Source organism: Glycine max, chromosome 2 (genome assembly GCF_000004515.6).
Source record: "Glycine max cultivar Williams 82 chromosome 2, Glycine_max_v4.0, whole genome shotgun sequence".
In the NCBI taxonomy this organism is placed as follows: domain Eukaryota; kingdom Viridiplantae; phylum Streptophyta; class Magnoliopsida; order Fabales; family Fabaceae; genus Glycine; species Glycine max.
In genome coordinates this window covers 1,397,468-1,412,287 of record NC_016089.4, presented here as the reverse complement: position 1 = coordinate 1,412,287, position 14,820 = coordinate 1,397,468, and the positions used below count along the sequence as shown (strand labels likewise).

Genomic DNA, 14,820 nt, shown 5'->3' with positions numbered 1-14,820 from the left:
AAACTGATAATAATTTAATTAAAAATACAGCAAGAACGGAATATGTAAAAAATATAATAATTACATCTTGATGCTAAATTTACACAAGGAATTAAATAAAAAAATTATTCTTTCAATAATTAAATTATCACTTGTTTACATATTTAAATATCAAAATAGTTATTTATCTTTTTTTTATCAAGAAAAAAATGGTAAAATGGGAATACATTACCCGAACCGAAACAAACCTTAATGATGACATGTTGAGACGGTTAGAAAAAAAATATGTCACCTAAAAAAATTAGTGTAGAAGCATAAATCGTAAATAAATATTGTTCTCAGTTAAAGGTTAAAAGTTAAAAGTACTCAACTAATAATTAGCACGGAATCAAGCAAATACCTATTCCTATGAAAGTATGAATTGTCTTTTGCTTGTATAGGATTCTATTATATAGAGTTAGTCAAGACAATTTTGATTCACTCACATGCTTTACTTGTCTGCAATCTGCATGCACTTAATGGACACTCGTATCCAAAACCCAATAGCACGATTGATTTCAAGTACTCTTACAACTCATCGCTAGCTACTTGCCGTTTGCTTTAAATGATGAGCCTTCTATTCACGTTATTTTTCCCCCAAAGCTTCACTTTTATGCCTTACATAAGCATTTGCAGAAGCATTATTGATGGGGCCCCTACACTGCACTTATCACTCTCATACTGTATATTACCAAATAGACTTATTCCATCTACTTTATTTTCTTGTTCTGCCAATTTATCATCCCTACGTTGCAACCACTTATCAGCAATCAATTATCATATGGACTTTGCTTATTTCTCCTGTCTCCATTCTGTCTCTTTCATCAGTTTCGGCCTCTGGGATCACAAACCACTACTCCTTCTAAAACTTAAATCAAGATCTGATAGATCGATCGTTAGAGTTTCCCATTTAGTTCAATTCAAAATCTAGTGAAGTGAATAAAACAATGGCTTTTTTAATTATACCATTAAGTTTATTTGTGTTTCATTTCCCTCATCGATCTGTTGTACAACTATATATATGGGCAAAAGAACGATCGGAAAACATAACATATTGTTTATTTGTTTTTAGTATTTCATGAATCAATAGGAAGAGGAGGGTACAATCTTTGACACAAGAGGGAACCTAATATACAGCCTAGGAAAATAACATTTACTATACGTGTCCAGCCACCAGAACCCGGCCCAGTTCGACCGCGGTTTACTCCACTCAGGCCTCACCCAAACACTCACTTTTTTTTATAAAATTATTAGTAATTAAGAAATTAATAAATTTAAATTACGGATACTATAAAAATCTGATAAGGACCTATTAAAAATATAAATAATTTTTAATATATATATAAAAATTTGTTTTATAAAATAATTGGTGGGGGGCATGCCCCCCTTGGTTCCTCCAAATAAGATACGCCAGTGACGAACAAGATATGGATTGGATCTCATTGGAGTTGTCTCTCCCCCCTCCCTTAAAGTTTCTTTTCCCTTGTATCCAACAAATTAAAGGACAAACATGGTAATGTGTTAACACCTTCTCTATACAAAATTCACTTCTAATCCCAAATTTAATGTTTAAAGACTATTTTTTAAAAAAGTTTTTTCAATGTTTTTTTAATAAATATTAACGGGAGTGGGGACTCTTCTATTTTTAACATATTTTTGTTTTAAGGTGGATCTAGTTGCGACAACTACCATGAGTACTCTAACATGGGTTTCAATTTGGAACACTTTTTGGTTCGACACGTCAATGAAAGTTGTTAAACGACCCATGTTCAGATCTAACAAGCTAAGTAACGCCAGCCTAGCATTTTAGACACTTTCATGTTGCGGGTCCCTATTTTACATTCTCTTTCAATAATTGTACACATATATATTGTCATGTATAAATTTTTTAATGCACTCTTTATTTTATTAATATAAGTGTCTTTACTAACTATACCATTTATGTATTTTAAGAGAATTTTTAGCTATAATTTATTAATGCATTCATACTAAAAAAAAATAAGGATGTGCATGTTAATAAATTTTACAAACATGTGCTAATAATGTTTAAATACTTGTTAATAAATATTTGTTTTTTTAGTATCTAGTTATAACTTATTAAAATATTTATACTAAAAAATAAATATGTGTATTTTAACAAATCTCATGTGCGTATTTGGTGTTCATTGAACAAATGTTAATTGTATGTATAAATATAATAATTAGTTTTGTTTCATAAGTAACTAAGAATAAAGTATGTGTCTAGATAAATTTCTTCATAAGTTTTTATAAAAAAAAAATACCAACAAGTCATTGATTGGAATGAGACAGACTTCAATTTTTTTTAGTAAAGTTTTAAGTTTAAATTTCATGGATAAAAAAAACATAATTAAAATAGAAAACTCTATTAAAAATGATCAATTAGATTTTTTTGACAAACTTTAATTATTCACAAAATTGACAAATATCCACACCAACATCACTATGATAAAAAAAATTATAAATAAAAATTAGCTCATGAATAAATTAAAATCAACATTTCAGAAAAGGATAAATATTTTTAACTCATGCATAAACAAATTTTAATTTATTGAAAAACTTCTTTTATTTTTTCTTCTTATTTTCTTTTTTATAAGTATTTATGAAAAAATTTACCTAAATCGAGCCTGAATAATATGATTCGATTACATGTCCATACATGATTAACTTTGTCTAACAACTGGTTAATAGTAAAGAAACGTGATTGTATACAATCATTTATATGTGATTAATAATGTTATAAGGGTACGGTGTTGAAATTTCAAACTATAATTAACTTTGTCTCACAAATAAATAAAAATATTGTGGAGTTATTAAAATGTTAACAACAATTAACTGTACCTTAAAAGTGATTAGTATAAATCACATATTGATCATTGTATACAATTGTATTTATTTAATTTTAAACACCTATAAATCCAAACTAATCATAATTACACATTTAATTAACTAGGTTTTCCGGATGAACGTTGAGTGTATAAGATAGCTAATCATAATTCCAATTCTAAGTTTTGTCTTTTCCTAAACTATGAAGTTGTTGTGTTTAACAACTTTGTGCACATAAACTTATTTGCACTTGAAAATAGATTTAACTTGATTATTCTCGAGAAATAAATATTTAGGGTCGGATTTCCTTCTCATTTTTTAAAAACTATTTTCTAAAACAATTTGTCTTTATTTTTAAATCAATTTCTCATGTAAGGTCTTTTAAGTTTTAAAAAATATTTTAAAAACCAGCTAAAAGATGTTTCCCTTTTCACTTTCCACTTTTCAATGATAGCGTATGGGTTAAAAATTAAAATGTCTACTAGGTTTGAGTTAAGTTCTTTTTATTTTATTTGTAGTAATTGAAGTTAGATGGTATAAGATATTTACAATAATTCACCTATTTTATTTAACCAACTTAACCAACTGAATTAGATCCGCTTGGTTTGAGTTGATTGTGTGTTTCTTCCTTTGTCAAATTCTGTTTTCGGATTAATAGACACAGACGGGGGAAAATGGCATTGGCAGCAAGCCAGAAAAAAAATGGCACGAGGTGACAAACATACGCTGGAGGCTACGGTAGCTGCTATTTCCAATTTAATCTTACTAAAAAAATTATTTTCACCATTCAATTTTTTTTCTATTTTTTAGTTTTTGAAAACTAAAATCAGTTTTTAAAAATGGAAATCAAACACACAAAAAATTTTCAAAAATAAAAAGGAAGCGAAAGATTTAAGAATTGCTCAACTCTTGCATTGTCATATATATGTTCTTGTACATAATCCCTCCCTCCTTAAAAACTAAAGAACTGAGTTTTCATAGAAATCAAATCCTTAAATAATTGTTTATTAATATCATTAGAGTGATGTTTACCTGAAGTTTTCGGTTTTGTTCGAAATATGGGGCGAGTGTTTAGATCACAATTGTGGGGTGAGCCATTATATCTGCTTTACAACTTGTGAACCTATATAGGATTACTGAGATTCAGGATAAATTATACTCTTAATTAGTTGTTGACAACTTATTAGAGGGCTATATAGAATCTGATTCTTGTGCATATCCTGTTAAATCCATCGACCTCCTATGAAGAAGAGAATGGGATGTGTTACTATACATACATCACTAGAAGGATATAGGTCTTCATTTCCCAGAACGTTGTGCAAAATTGCTATTAGATCTTGGGTAGTTTTGGACTCTAGCCCTCTTTACACAATTAATAAAAAAATTACCAATAGCTTTATAATATCAAATATAAATCAGGGAAAGAGTTTATTAGACAGCAATATGTAAAAGTTTTTATAATTTTAACCAATCAAACATTAACGTTGGCATAACTTTTAATCACAATTAACGTTGGCATAACTTTTAATCACAGCTAACCGCTCCCATAATGACGCACGTAACCAGCCCTGTAATAAAGGGTATAGCAAGATCAGGAATAATTCTTAAAATAGGGGTTGATCCTTCTATTAATCCAAAAACCGAGTATGCAAATTTTGGTTAAGTGTACGGTCCAAATTCAACCCCGTTATTATTACAAAATAAATAAGAAAAGGAATAGAAAACGGGGAGTTTCAGTCAATGAGTAGATTTAAGCCATTTATACCAATTAGAATAGGCTCCATGCAAAATTTATAGGGAAAAACCAAAAAATACATTCTATTAATCATCTATCCTTTTACAAAATATTATTAAAAAACACCTTAGATGAACCTGAAACAAAAACAACAGCGAACCTAAGATTTATTTAACTATATTTGCTATAAAAAAAAGATTTATTTAACTATAGTAAAATTATTAAACACCTATTTTACCACTCCTTCTCTTTATCATCGACACGGATTCATCGCCTAAGCAAGACAGAACACTATGTAAAAACTAATAACTCTATTATGACATTTTATAATCCAGAAATAATTGGAAATATAATGCAAGGACAATGAATACAAATTTTCCCTTTATTTGGGTCAGTAAATTTCTGCAATACATTGTCTCATTACAAATTTGGAAGAGCTCTTCCCTCGCGAATATCAACTGAGGAAGCCAAATTATTGTTCATTGGATTGCCATTTCTCAAACCTATCAACGGGTGTGGCTAAAAAATACTACCTCAATGTAGCCGATGATAAAACAAGGAATAATTAGAACAAAACATTACGAGCCAGTCAATCAGATGGTCCAAGCATTTTCTCAGGTACCACAAGCTTGTCAAAATCTTCAGAGCTGAGCACTCCGAGTTTCAATGCAGCTTCCTAAACAAATATTTCAATTTCCATATTTAGCCAAGATTTATTGGACATCCACGAAAAACACAAATTAAGAAGGGATCAATTCATTCATTTAAACATCACAACTATTAATGGAAGAAAAAGGATACAAGAGTTGAAATGCTTCTGCAAGGATATACTTGCATAAAGAATATGGTTCTTAAACTTAATTTGTTAAGAATTAATATGTCAAACATGATTTTTTTTTAATATTCAAAAAGAGGTCAAAATAAGCAAGACAAACAGAAAAACAAGTATAACATGACATCATCACCTTAAGAGTACACCCCTCTTTGTGGGCTGTCTTGGCAACTGCTGCTGCCTTGTCATAACCAATTTTCTGAAACAGGCAAATTCAATTCCGTTTAAAAAATATGTGAAAATTAGCAAGTTACCGGAGAAGACAAGAGGACACTTACCGGGTTTAAGGATGTGACAAGCATTAGTGACTGCAAGGTGAATTAAAAGTGAAACACAGCAAATTAGCGTAGGGATGTAAATCTAACATTTGGCATCATTTGAGATTTGTTTCGAATAAGTCAACAACTCACCTCATGCAGTAATTTTGAAATTCTTTCCCTGTTAGCTTGAATGCCTCTCACGCAATTCTTTTCAAAGGAAGCAGATGAATCTCCAAGCAGTCTCAGTGACTATCAAAATCCAAATGAAGATTAAGCATTTCGGTACATCTTTCAGGTAATGCAGTAGGAGATATGATTTCATATTGCAAAGTTTTGGAATAACATAAAAGCCAACGTGGTGTGCTTATATAGCACACACTGCAGCCTTTTATCTTTTCTTTTTTTTCTGGGGCATCACCATATACCATGTCATCGCAACAGACACGTACATAAGCAGTGTAGAAAAAAAAAATCATAAAACATGATGGTATCTAAAGTATCTTCCATCCCAATTCCTATTTTACTGACATAGCAAAGAGCGTCTAACTTTCCAGCCAAGTCCACCAGACTTGTATCATAAATTTTCTGATGCCAAACTGTCAGAGGAACAATAAAGAAATTAACAGCTCCCATATACCAAGCTTGTGCTGCTTGAACATCTTGGTTTCTATGCACCATGTGGGCTTTGAACCAGTTCAAAAGTCCAGGCGTAAGTATACAGAAAAGAAATGTTTTGATAGTATTATTCTAATTTCTAAGAGCCAAAGTAATCTATAGCCAAAATTTTAGCTGTTCTAATTTCACAAAAAAAATAAAAATGAACCAAAATAATGCCTAGTCAGAAGTTCCCCTTTATGTAATTGATAATTTAGAAATAACGTAACACCACAAAAGTTATACATAAAACATACATGCAGGAGACAACTGGCAATCATTGGCTTGAACACATTAAGCTCAAAATGACCATTTGATCCACCCACTGTAACTGCAACATGGTTTCCTATGACCTGAAATTCATGACACCAATTCAGAAATTCCCAGTCACCATAAAATTCAATATGTGTGATTTTATTACAAGTCATAGAAACTGTGTTTGCCAATCAGTATTTCATAAGTCATAACATTAAAGTATTTTAATAAAATGAAGTGAATTGATGTCTACCTGGGCACACACCATTGTCAAAGCCTCACACTGGGTAGGGTTAACCTTCCCCTGAAACAGAATACAGTTGTGGCTTAGAGTCAAATTCCAATTGCAAGACAAATAAATTAATGAACTATAGCAAGTGACAAGAAAACAGCTGGTTTGTGTAACAAATTTATATTCAGTCAGCATGAGGATCTTACAGGCATGATACTGCTCCCTGGTTCGTTTTCAGGAAGAATGAGTTCACCAAGACCGCAGCGTGGACCACTATAATAGGATAGTATTAAGAAAACCCATGAATATAAATAATTTTCTATTGAACATGAAAAAGAAATTCGTCAATCGGTGTCATATAACTAGCAACCTACCTTCCTAACAACCGTATGTCATTAGCAATCTTCATCAAAGAAGCCGCAATAGTGTTAAGGGCTCCACTAGTTTCAACAAAAGCATCATGGGCAGCCTGCAAAAGGAGAATATTAACACACTGCAAGCCAATGTTTTGCTGCATGTGAAGCAATTTCAATGAAAAAAGCTGATGTAATGAAATAACATGACGCATTAAATATAAAGAGAGGGGGGGGGGGGGGGGGGGGTTATAGTAACAAACCAAGGCCTCAAACTTATTTTCTGCCGTAACAAAAGGCAGATTGGTTTCCTCAGCTACTGCTGCTGCTATTTTGGCATCAAACCTGAATTTTATCCAGGAAATTATCATTGTTTATCCAAATTTATTTCTTTAAAAGTTAAACAACATATTTTCTTCAGCATAAAATTACAAGCTTGTAGTAATTATTTCCATGATAAAACAAACCCATATCCATAAGGTCTCTAGAGGGTATAGAAAATATCTAAGATCTAATTTTCAACAATTACATCCATAATTTATTAAACTCAATGGTGGAAAATGTGAATGCACATCAGTCCAGGCAATGTTCATTCCTTTTTGGTATTGAATGATGGTAAGAAAAAAGGCCATGCTGTGATGAAAATCTCATATCATATGTAATAATAAGCCAAGCAGAATGAAAAGGAAAACTGCTATCAAATCCATTTTGGAAAACATCAAATAGCATATTTAAAAAAAAAAAAAAAAACACTGACATGTTACAAAATAAAAATAAAATATAAGAACCCCCACTTAGCTATCAAAAAGCATACATACCCCTTCTTTGTATTCAATCCAGTCCCTACAGCTGTCCCACCCTGGGCAAGCTGTTCAAGCAAAATCTCTGCTTTAGTCAGAACTCTAAAAGTAAATAGTGAAGAACAAGCAGTTAGCTTTTGCATTTGAATCTAACCTGATACATGTGCGGCAAAGTGCCAATTACTCTATCAATACCATACTTCACCTGCAGATAAAGGAAAAAAGTAATGAGAAATCACACCCCACGAACTGTCAGGATTTTACAATGCAGCATCCATTATAGCAAAAATACAAAACAGCACAAGCCAAACATAAGCAAGCTTACTTGTGTAGTATACCCACTAAACTCTTGTCCAAGAGTCAAAGGTGTTGCATCTTGAGTATGAGTGCGTCCAATCTTGACAATATCTTTGAATTCAATTGACTGGTATATTTTAAAAAGAAGAGGCAAAAAATAAATTAAAACTGATAAAAACAAAAACAATGATAAAAACCAATTAAAGAAAACTAAATACAAAGTCAAATGCTTTCAGTTTATAAAATTCCATTTTAGAGGCTCCATATTTTATCAAAGTTAAAAGGTTCCTAACATGTCCACTGTCATAATAACATCATTAGATATTTCCAATCCGAATTGCATACTGGGTAGCCCAAAAAGAAAATTGAGATAAAGAGCCAGAGTAAACAACAAACTTAGAATAGAACTAGAAAATTGTATCTAGCTATAATACAACCAAGGAAGCCCTGTATTAGTACTGGTAAAATGGCCAGAAGCCCAGAGCCATAAGATAATCATATAAAGACTGAAGAATATATCAATTCACCAGAATTCTTACATTTATATCACAGATTTCAATGTAGCATGATAAAAACATATCAAGTCTAATGTAAATCACTTGGAATCCTCTGTAACCAGAATGACACAACTCACAAAATGGCAAGAGGGGGACTGTAATATATCCAACATATTATAAATTATAATTAGTCTAAAAGTATGAACTAGAATTCAAACCTTTGAGTTTAGTGTACCATGTAAGGTTTTCAGGCTGGGAATTAGTCTTGAGTTTATTTCCATTGCGGCTGCAATGTGCATTACCTGGAAAGAAGTAAACAAATATAGATTAAAAAGAAATCAATACTTTAAACAAGAGCTGTACAGTGGATAAACAAAGTTTAAGAAAGTCTATCAAGAGTTGCACTACACAGATGGCGAGACATATCAACAACAAAAAAAAACGGGAATATATATAATTACAAGAGGCTTACAGTTGGGAATGTATCATTTGAAGACTGTGATCTATTGACATGGTCATTTGGGTGCACTAACTTCCCACCCCGCTTATGCCAAAGAATCTCTGCTGCTCGGTTTGCAATAACCTGAAAAGATCAGAAAAAAGAAAATGGATTCTCAAGTCTTAAATACAATTATGAACTATCTATAATATAAAATGAAGATAAATATGTATTATCACAAGTACACTAATCTAAGATCCTTAAATGTTAGCTATAACATATTTATATGCAGAACATTAAGGTTAGGTGCAGCTCAAAAATAATAGTAGGAAGCAGTAACTAATTAACCTCGTTAGCATTCATGTTACTTTGAGTGCCACTGCCAGTTTGCCATACAACGAGAGGAAAATGGTCGTTTAGTTTTCCCTCGGCCACTTCTTGTGCCGCTTGCATAATCGCTTTTCCAACGGCGGGATCAAGACCATACTCCATGTTCACCTGCATCAAAACAACCATTGATCAATTGAAAGAGGATGGAATAATAATCAAAATCGAAATCTACGACCAAAATACCTAAACATAGAAAATGTTGCAGTGGAAGTAGAAGAAGTGAAAAAATGAATGTTGACCTTAGCAGCGCATTTCTTCAAGACGCCAAAGGCGCGAATGATGGGTTCGGGCATGCGTTCGCGGGGCCCACCGATATCGAAGTTCTGCAACGATCTTTGAGTTTGTGCTCCCCATAATCTATAACAGTAGTTCAGAAACACAACACAATCAGATAAGAAGTGAAAAAAAAAAAAAGAGGAAATGGCAGAAAGCGAAATTAATTAAGGAAGACGAACGAACTTCTCGGAGGGAACTTGAATGGCTCCAAAGGTATCTCTTTCTTCCCTGAAGGAAGAGGAGTAGGATCTGGTAGAGGAAACAAAACGCAAGGCGAGGAGCGTGGTTGAGTTGGATCCAGCTGATAAACGACGCGAGAGCACGTACAACGCCATGGTTGAATTTGAGTGGGGGTGGCGAAGGAAGGAGTCACCGGAGCATAACACTTGTCTGACCAATCAGGATACGCGATTCCGCAGTCTTCTTCCAAGTTGGACCCCAAATGAATAGTCTAGTATTTTTGTTCAGCAAAAACCCATACCAGTTTTCATTTTTTGTTCGTGTCCATGAAAAGCAATAATAAAATGGGCCACAACTTTTTTTTGTTTCCGTTGCTAGTTGGATTTGGTAACGTTTTTGGGGAATTTCTTTGCACACCATCAAATTGCTGGTGCACCAGCGCTTTTTCTGTTTTTCCAAAATTACCCTGGGCAAATTTATGGATCCATAATCCATATGAATCCATTATGGATCCGTAATCTGTATGGATCCATTACAGATTGGCAATCTCTTATGAGCCCATGTGGATTAACAAATAATTAATTTAAAATTAAAGTTCCATTCATGATTCAAATTTGTGACTTTTAGGTTATTAATATAATGTTCTAATCAATTGAGTTAACAGATCAATTATGTTATAAAATAATTAATGTCATTATATATAACATTAAAATTTCTAATGTATATTTAAATTTATATAATAAATTTTGTTGCATTAATTTCTAATATTTATTTAATGTACATATAAATTCACATAATAAATTTTGTGACAATTTTGGTGCATTAAATATATTAGTACAAAATTAATTATCACAAAATTTATTATATAAATTTACATATACATTAAATATACATTAGAAATTTTAGTGTTATATATAGCGACATTAATTATTTTATAACATAATTGATATATTAATTCAGTTGGTTAGAATGTCATGTTAATAACTTGAAAGTCACAAGTTTGAATCCTGCATGGATCATTAATTTTAAATTAATTCATAAAACATATTTTTTAAAAATTAAAAAAAAAATTGTATGAGCCCATATGGATTATGTAAATTTACCAGGGGTGATTTTGGAAAAACAGAAAAGTCACTGGGTGTGTGCAACGCAATTCCCTCGTTTTTTGTGTAAAGGCCCAATAGTAATGAAACGATTGATGAGGAATGATATGGGCAACCTCTCTGTACTCTCTCGAAGACTCTCAGGTACAATTTATTGAGAAACATCATTTTTTTTTTAGATTTTGTTTTTTATTTAATATAAATTATGAGAGAATCATTAAATAAAACTAAAACTTACCAAAAAAATAATAATTTTCATGATAGAAAGAGTGTAACTAGTATTTCTCATAAACGTTTTTAGTGAGGTTAGGATGCAGTGTAAAATGCAACATTAGATTGAACCTAGGAGAATCAAAATGGGAACTTACAGAAATTAGGGAGGAAGAGGAAACAGGAAATGAATTGTGTATACCAAAGTGAAAAACCAAGTGACTCAGCTCTCAGCGCTGAGTGGCAACTCGGAAAAAAGAGAAAGAGATGGTTCCAGATAGATACCGCAGCCAAATGTTCGGATTTGGTCTTCACGAATACTCTACTAATCTTACACCAGCTTTTGCAACCAGACAATAAAATAAGGATCTAGCTCAAATTAACTTGTTTTTAATTCCATCCGTTTTATTCATGATTTTGTAATTTTAGTACTTCAAAATTAAATACTGCATAGTTTTTTTTTATGTATAATAAATACCTTTTATTGATTTTTTTTGGTAAATAGTTTATTTAGATTTTTACATTATCATATCATTAATTATATCTGATAAATTTATTTACATACTATCAATCAATGCATAAAAATTAAAATTTTATTCTTTTTTTAATTTTTATTATATATGTCACATTATAATTGATATAGACAATAAAAAGTATAAAGCATTAAACTTTTAAAATATATGGTGGATTCTCTAGACCAATGTCATGCTGATAAAATAAATAAATTTTATACAAATTTTGATAAATTGTATTCCTTTAAAAAAATGTGAAAAAATGTATTAATTAAAATTATTTTTATATTATATTAATTAGTTAATTAATATAATGATAGATAGATGAGTAAATGAATAGTTTTTTCACAAAATATATAGATTCTAAAATTAATACTATAATTAAGCAATCGTTTCTTTCAAATACCAGTCTCTAGTTTCTAATCAATAATTGGCATGTCTATGAGACATACACGAACACCTCACAAGCAACGCTTTTATCAAGATGTGTTCCATTTAACACAAAAATGTTTCTTTCTTTTCCATTTCTTATTTGTGTCTGGAGTTATTTAAACTTAATTTGTGCAGTTTTAAGCTTGAACAGAGTATATAATATGTAATGGTGTTAAATATTTAAAAGAATAGTTTTGTCGCCATAACTATTCTACCTGCTTGAACAAATTTTCTGCCAATAGTCAGCCCAAAGAATGGAAGCTTATGAAAATATCTGAGTTCCACAAGAGAGCCGAAGGAGAAAGTATACTTATTAATTAGGAAGTGTAAATATCAAATCCCAATAATTTAACATCTGCTTTGGACATGTGGGTTACACAATTCGTGAGTGGCTTAACAACCCCTTTTCTTAAAGAAAATCTCGAAAAACATCATATGCAAACATCATTTGAAAAAAAAAAATAGTTAAACAAGACAAGATTGAGGCTATTGCTTGGTGCACTCCTTTTTGCTTTCTCAAATGATCAATCCAAAATGTAAAATTATATTCTAGAACAAACTTCCTTTTTGGTTTCTGGAATAATAATCCCAAAATGTCAAAAAAAATTATAAAAAAAGTGCAGGAAGCAACCTGGGAATTGCATGAAGCAATAACCCAATATTGAACTGCGGGAAGTATTGGTTCTCTTTAAGATCCATTTCATTACTAGCTTCCACTTTTTAGTTTTTGCTAGGACTCTTATACGTTATACCCACCACTTCATTTTTTTGAAATTAATTTTAATCATTGTAAGCGTAAAAATTTTGTATTGTTATTTATTGAATATTTATATATTATCATAACGAGTTTTAATCATTCACGTGTTATTAATTTCACTAAATAGTATAACAACGTATCAATTTTGTCGTTTAAATTTTTTGCGCACAAATTAAAAATATAATTAATATGTAATGTACATTAAATTTATCAATAAATCCTTAGTTGTGATTTAATTATTATTTGATCATTTAATTCATTTATTTTTGTTCAATTTAGTCTTCTTCTTATTTGTTAAATTAGTTCCTTTATTTATTTATTTATTTATTTTTACCAAAGATCCTTTATTATTATTTCATTACAATTTTTTTGGTTAATTAAAATAATAATAACTAATGTTTAAAATAATTAAAAACTATATTTGGTATTATCTTAAACTTTTAAAATCTAATAAATGCTGGTTCACTTGGTAAGAAACATATTCATCTCACAAAAACATGAGTTTCGTTGCAGATTTAATGGTTATGTAATTAAGCACTTCTTGATCAAAAATTAAACTATTTTAAAAATAAAAAAAACAGGTGATTTGATTTTAAAATTCAATATGCATATTTAAATTTAGTTTAGTTTAATTTATAAAAAACCAAACCTTGTAACCCGTCTTTCAGGAATGAAATTAAATAAATATCGTTTGAATCGCTAAACACATCAATCACTCACCGTTCTTCTGCTGTTACAACTTTGAAGCATGCTTCCAATTCCCTTTATTCAATTTTTTGTCTTGGCTTGGTGGTTGTCTCATTGGTAATTCGCATGGAATCATGCAAACGCGTTGTCTTATGAATTGTCTTGGCTTGTATTGGATTCTATTCTATTCTATGGAGTTCGTTAAGACAATTTTGACTATGTAAGGCGTGCCTCATCATCACTCACATGCTTTACTTTTAAACTGTCTGCATGCCCTTGTTGCACATTCTTCTCCAAAGCAAATAGCACGAAATGGATTTAATTCAACTCTTATAAGTCATCGCTTCTTGCCGTTTGCATGAAAATGAGCCTTCTCTTTACGTTTTTTGCCACCAAAACTTCACTTTTATGCCTTACACGAGCATTTGCAAAGACATTATTGATGGTTTGATAGTGGCCTAGTACGTGGGGCCATTGCTGCTCCACAGTGATTCCACACTCCACCTTTCATTGTTAGTTGAATGTCACTCTTCAATAGAACATTACATTTTAAAAAACAATACAATCAAAATATATGCAATCCCATCAATAAGTGTCGGTATTGGTTAATAAATTAATAAAACATGTTTATTCAAAATTAAAATAAAATTATATTGGAATGATGAAATAAATTGGTTCACTTTCTCGAGATTGTAAGTTTTTTCTATTTTTCTATCTCGATATAGACCGTTTATATCAGTATAGTGGATTGTTATAAATACTTCATGTTGTCAATAAACTTAATTGACTATTTAAATCAACTAACTTTTTTTAATTTAAGTGAATTAGTTTGTTTTTGTAAAAAAATTTGTGAATTAGTTAAAAAGGACTTTTATATATAGGAATGATTGTGATGAAGATAATATATGTTTGCTATGAAAATTAGATGGTTAATGTCTTTTATGAGAAACAAAACTCTTCCAATGGATATTTTATGTAATTGCTTATACAAAATTTAAATTCAAGATCATTAGTTAAATGAGATAATTCTATGTCAGTTAATTCACACTTTCAATAG

The 14,820-nt window shown here is 30.8% G+C and overlaps 1 protein-coding gene across 1 annotated transcript; it reads right to left on the bottom strand.

The window, feature by feature from the left end:
- Positions 1–4,961: 4,961 nt before the first annotated feature.
- On the bottom strand, positions 4,962–10,353 carry LOC100810850 (fumarate hydratase 1, mitochondrial). The gene is made up of 17 exons (XM_003518904.4): positions 10,066–10,353; positions 9,846–9,963; positions 9,565–9,714; positions 9,250–9,360; positions 8,996–9,079; positions 8,309–8,407; positions 8,138–8,188; positions 8,002–8,051; positions 7,447–7,528; positions 7,205–7,299; positions 7,037–7,103; positions 6,852–6,902; positions 6,601–6,696; positions 5,840–5,938; positions 5,708–5,737; positions 5,563–5,628; positions 4,962–5,273 (listed from the first exon to the last, which is right to left on the bottom strand). Exons 1-17 carry the CDS (start codon positions 10,215–10,217, stop codon positions 5,187–5,189), a joined length of 1,488 nt encoding a protein of 495 aa, XP_003518952.1. The 5' UTR covers positions 10,218–10,353; the 3' UTR covers positions 4,962–5,186.
- Positions 10,354–14,820: the final 4,467 nt, after the last annotated feature.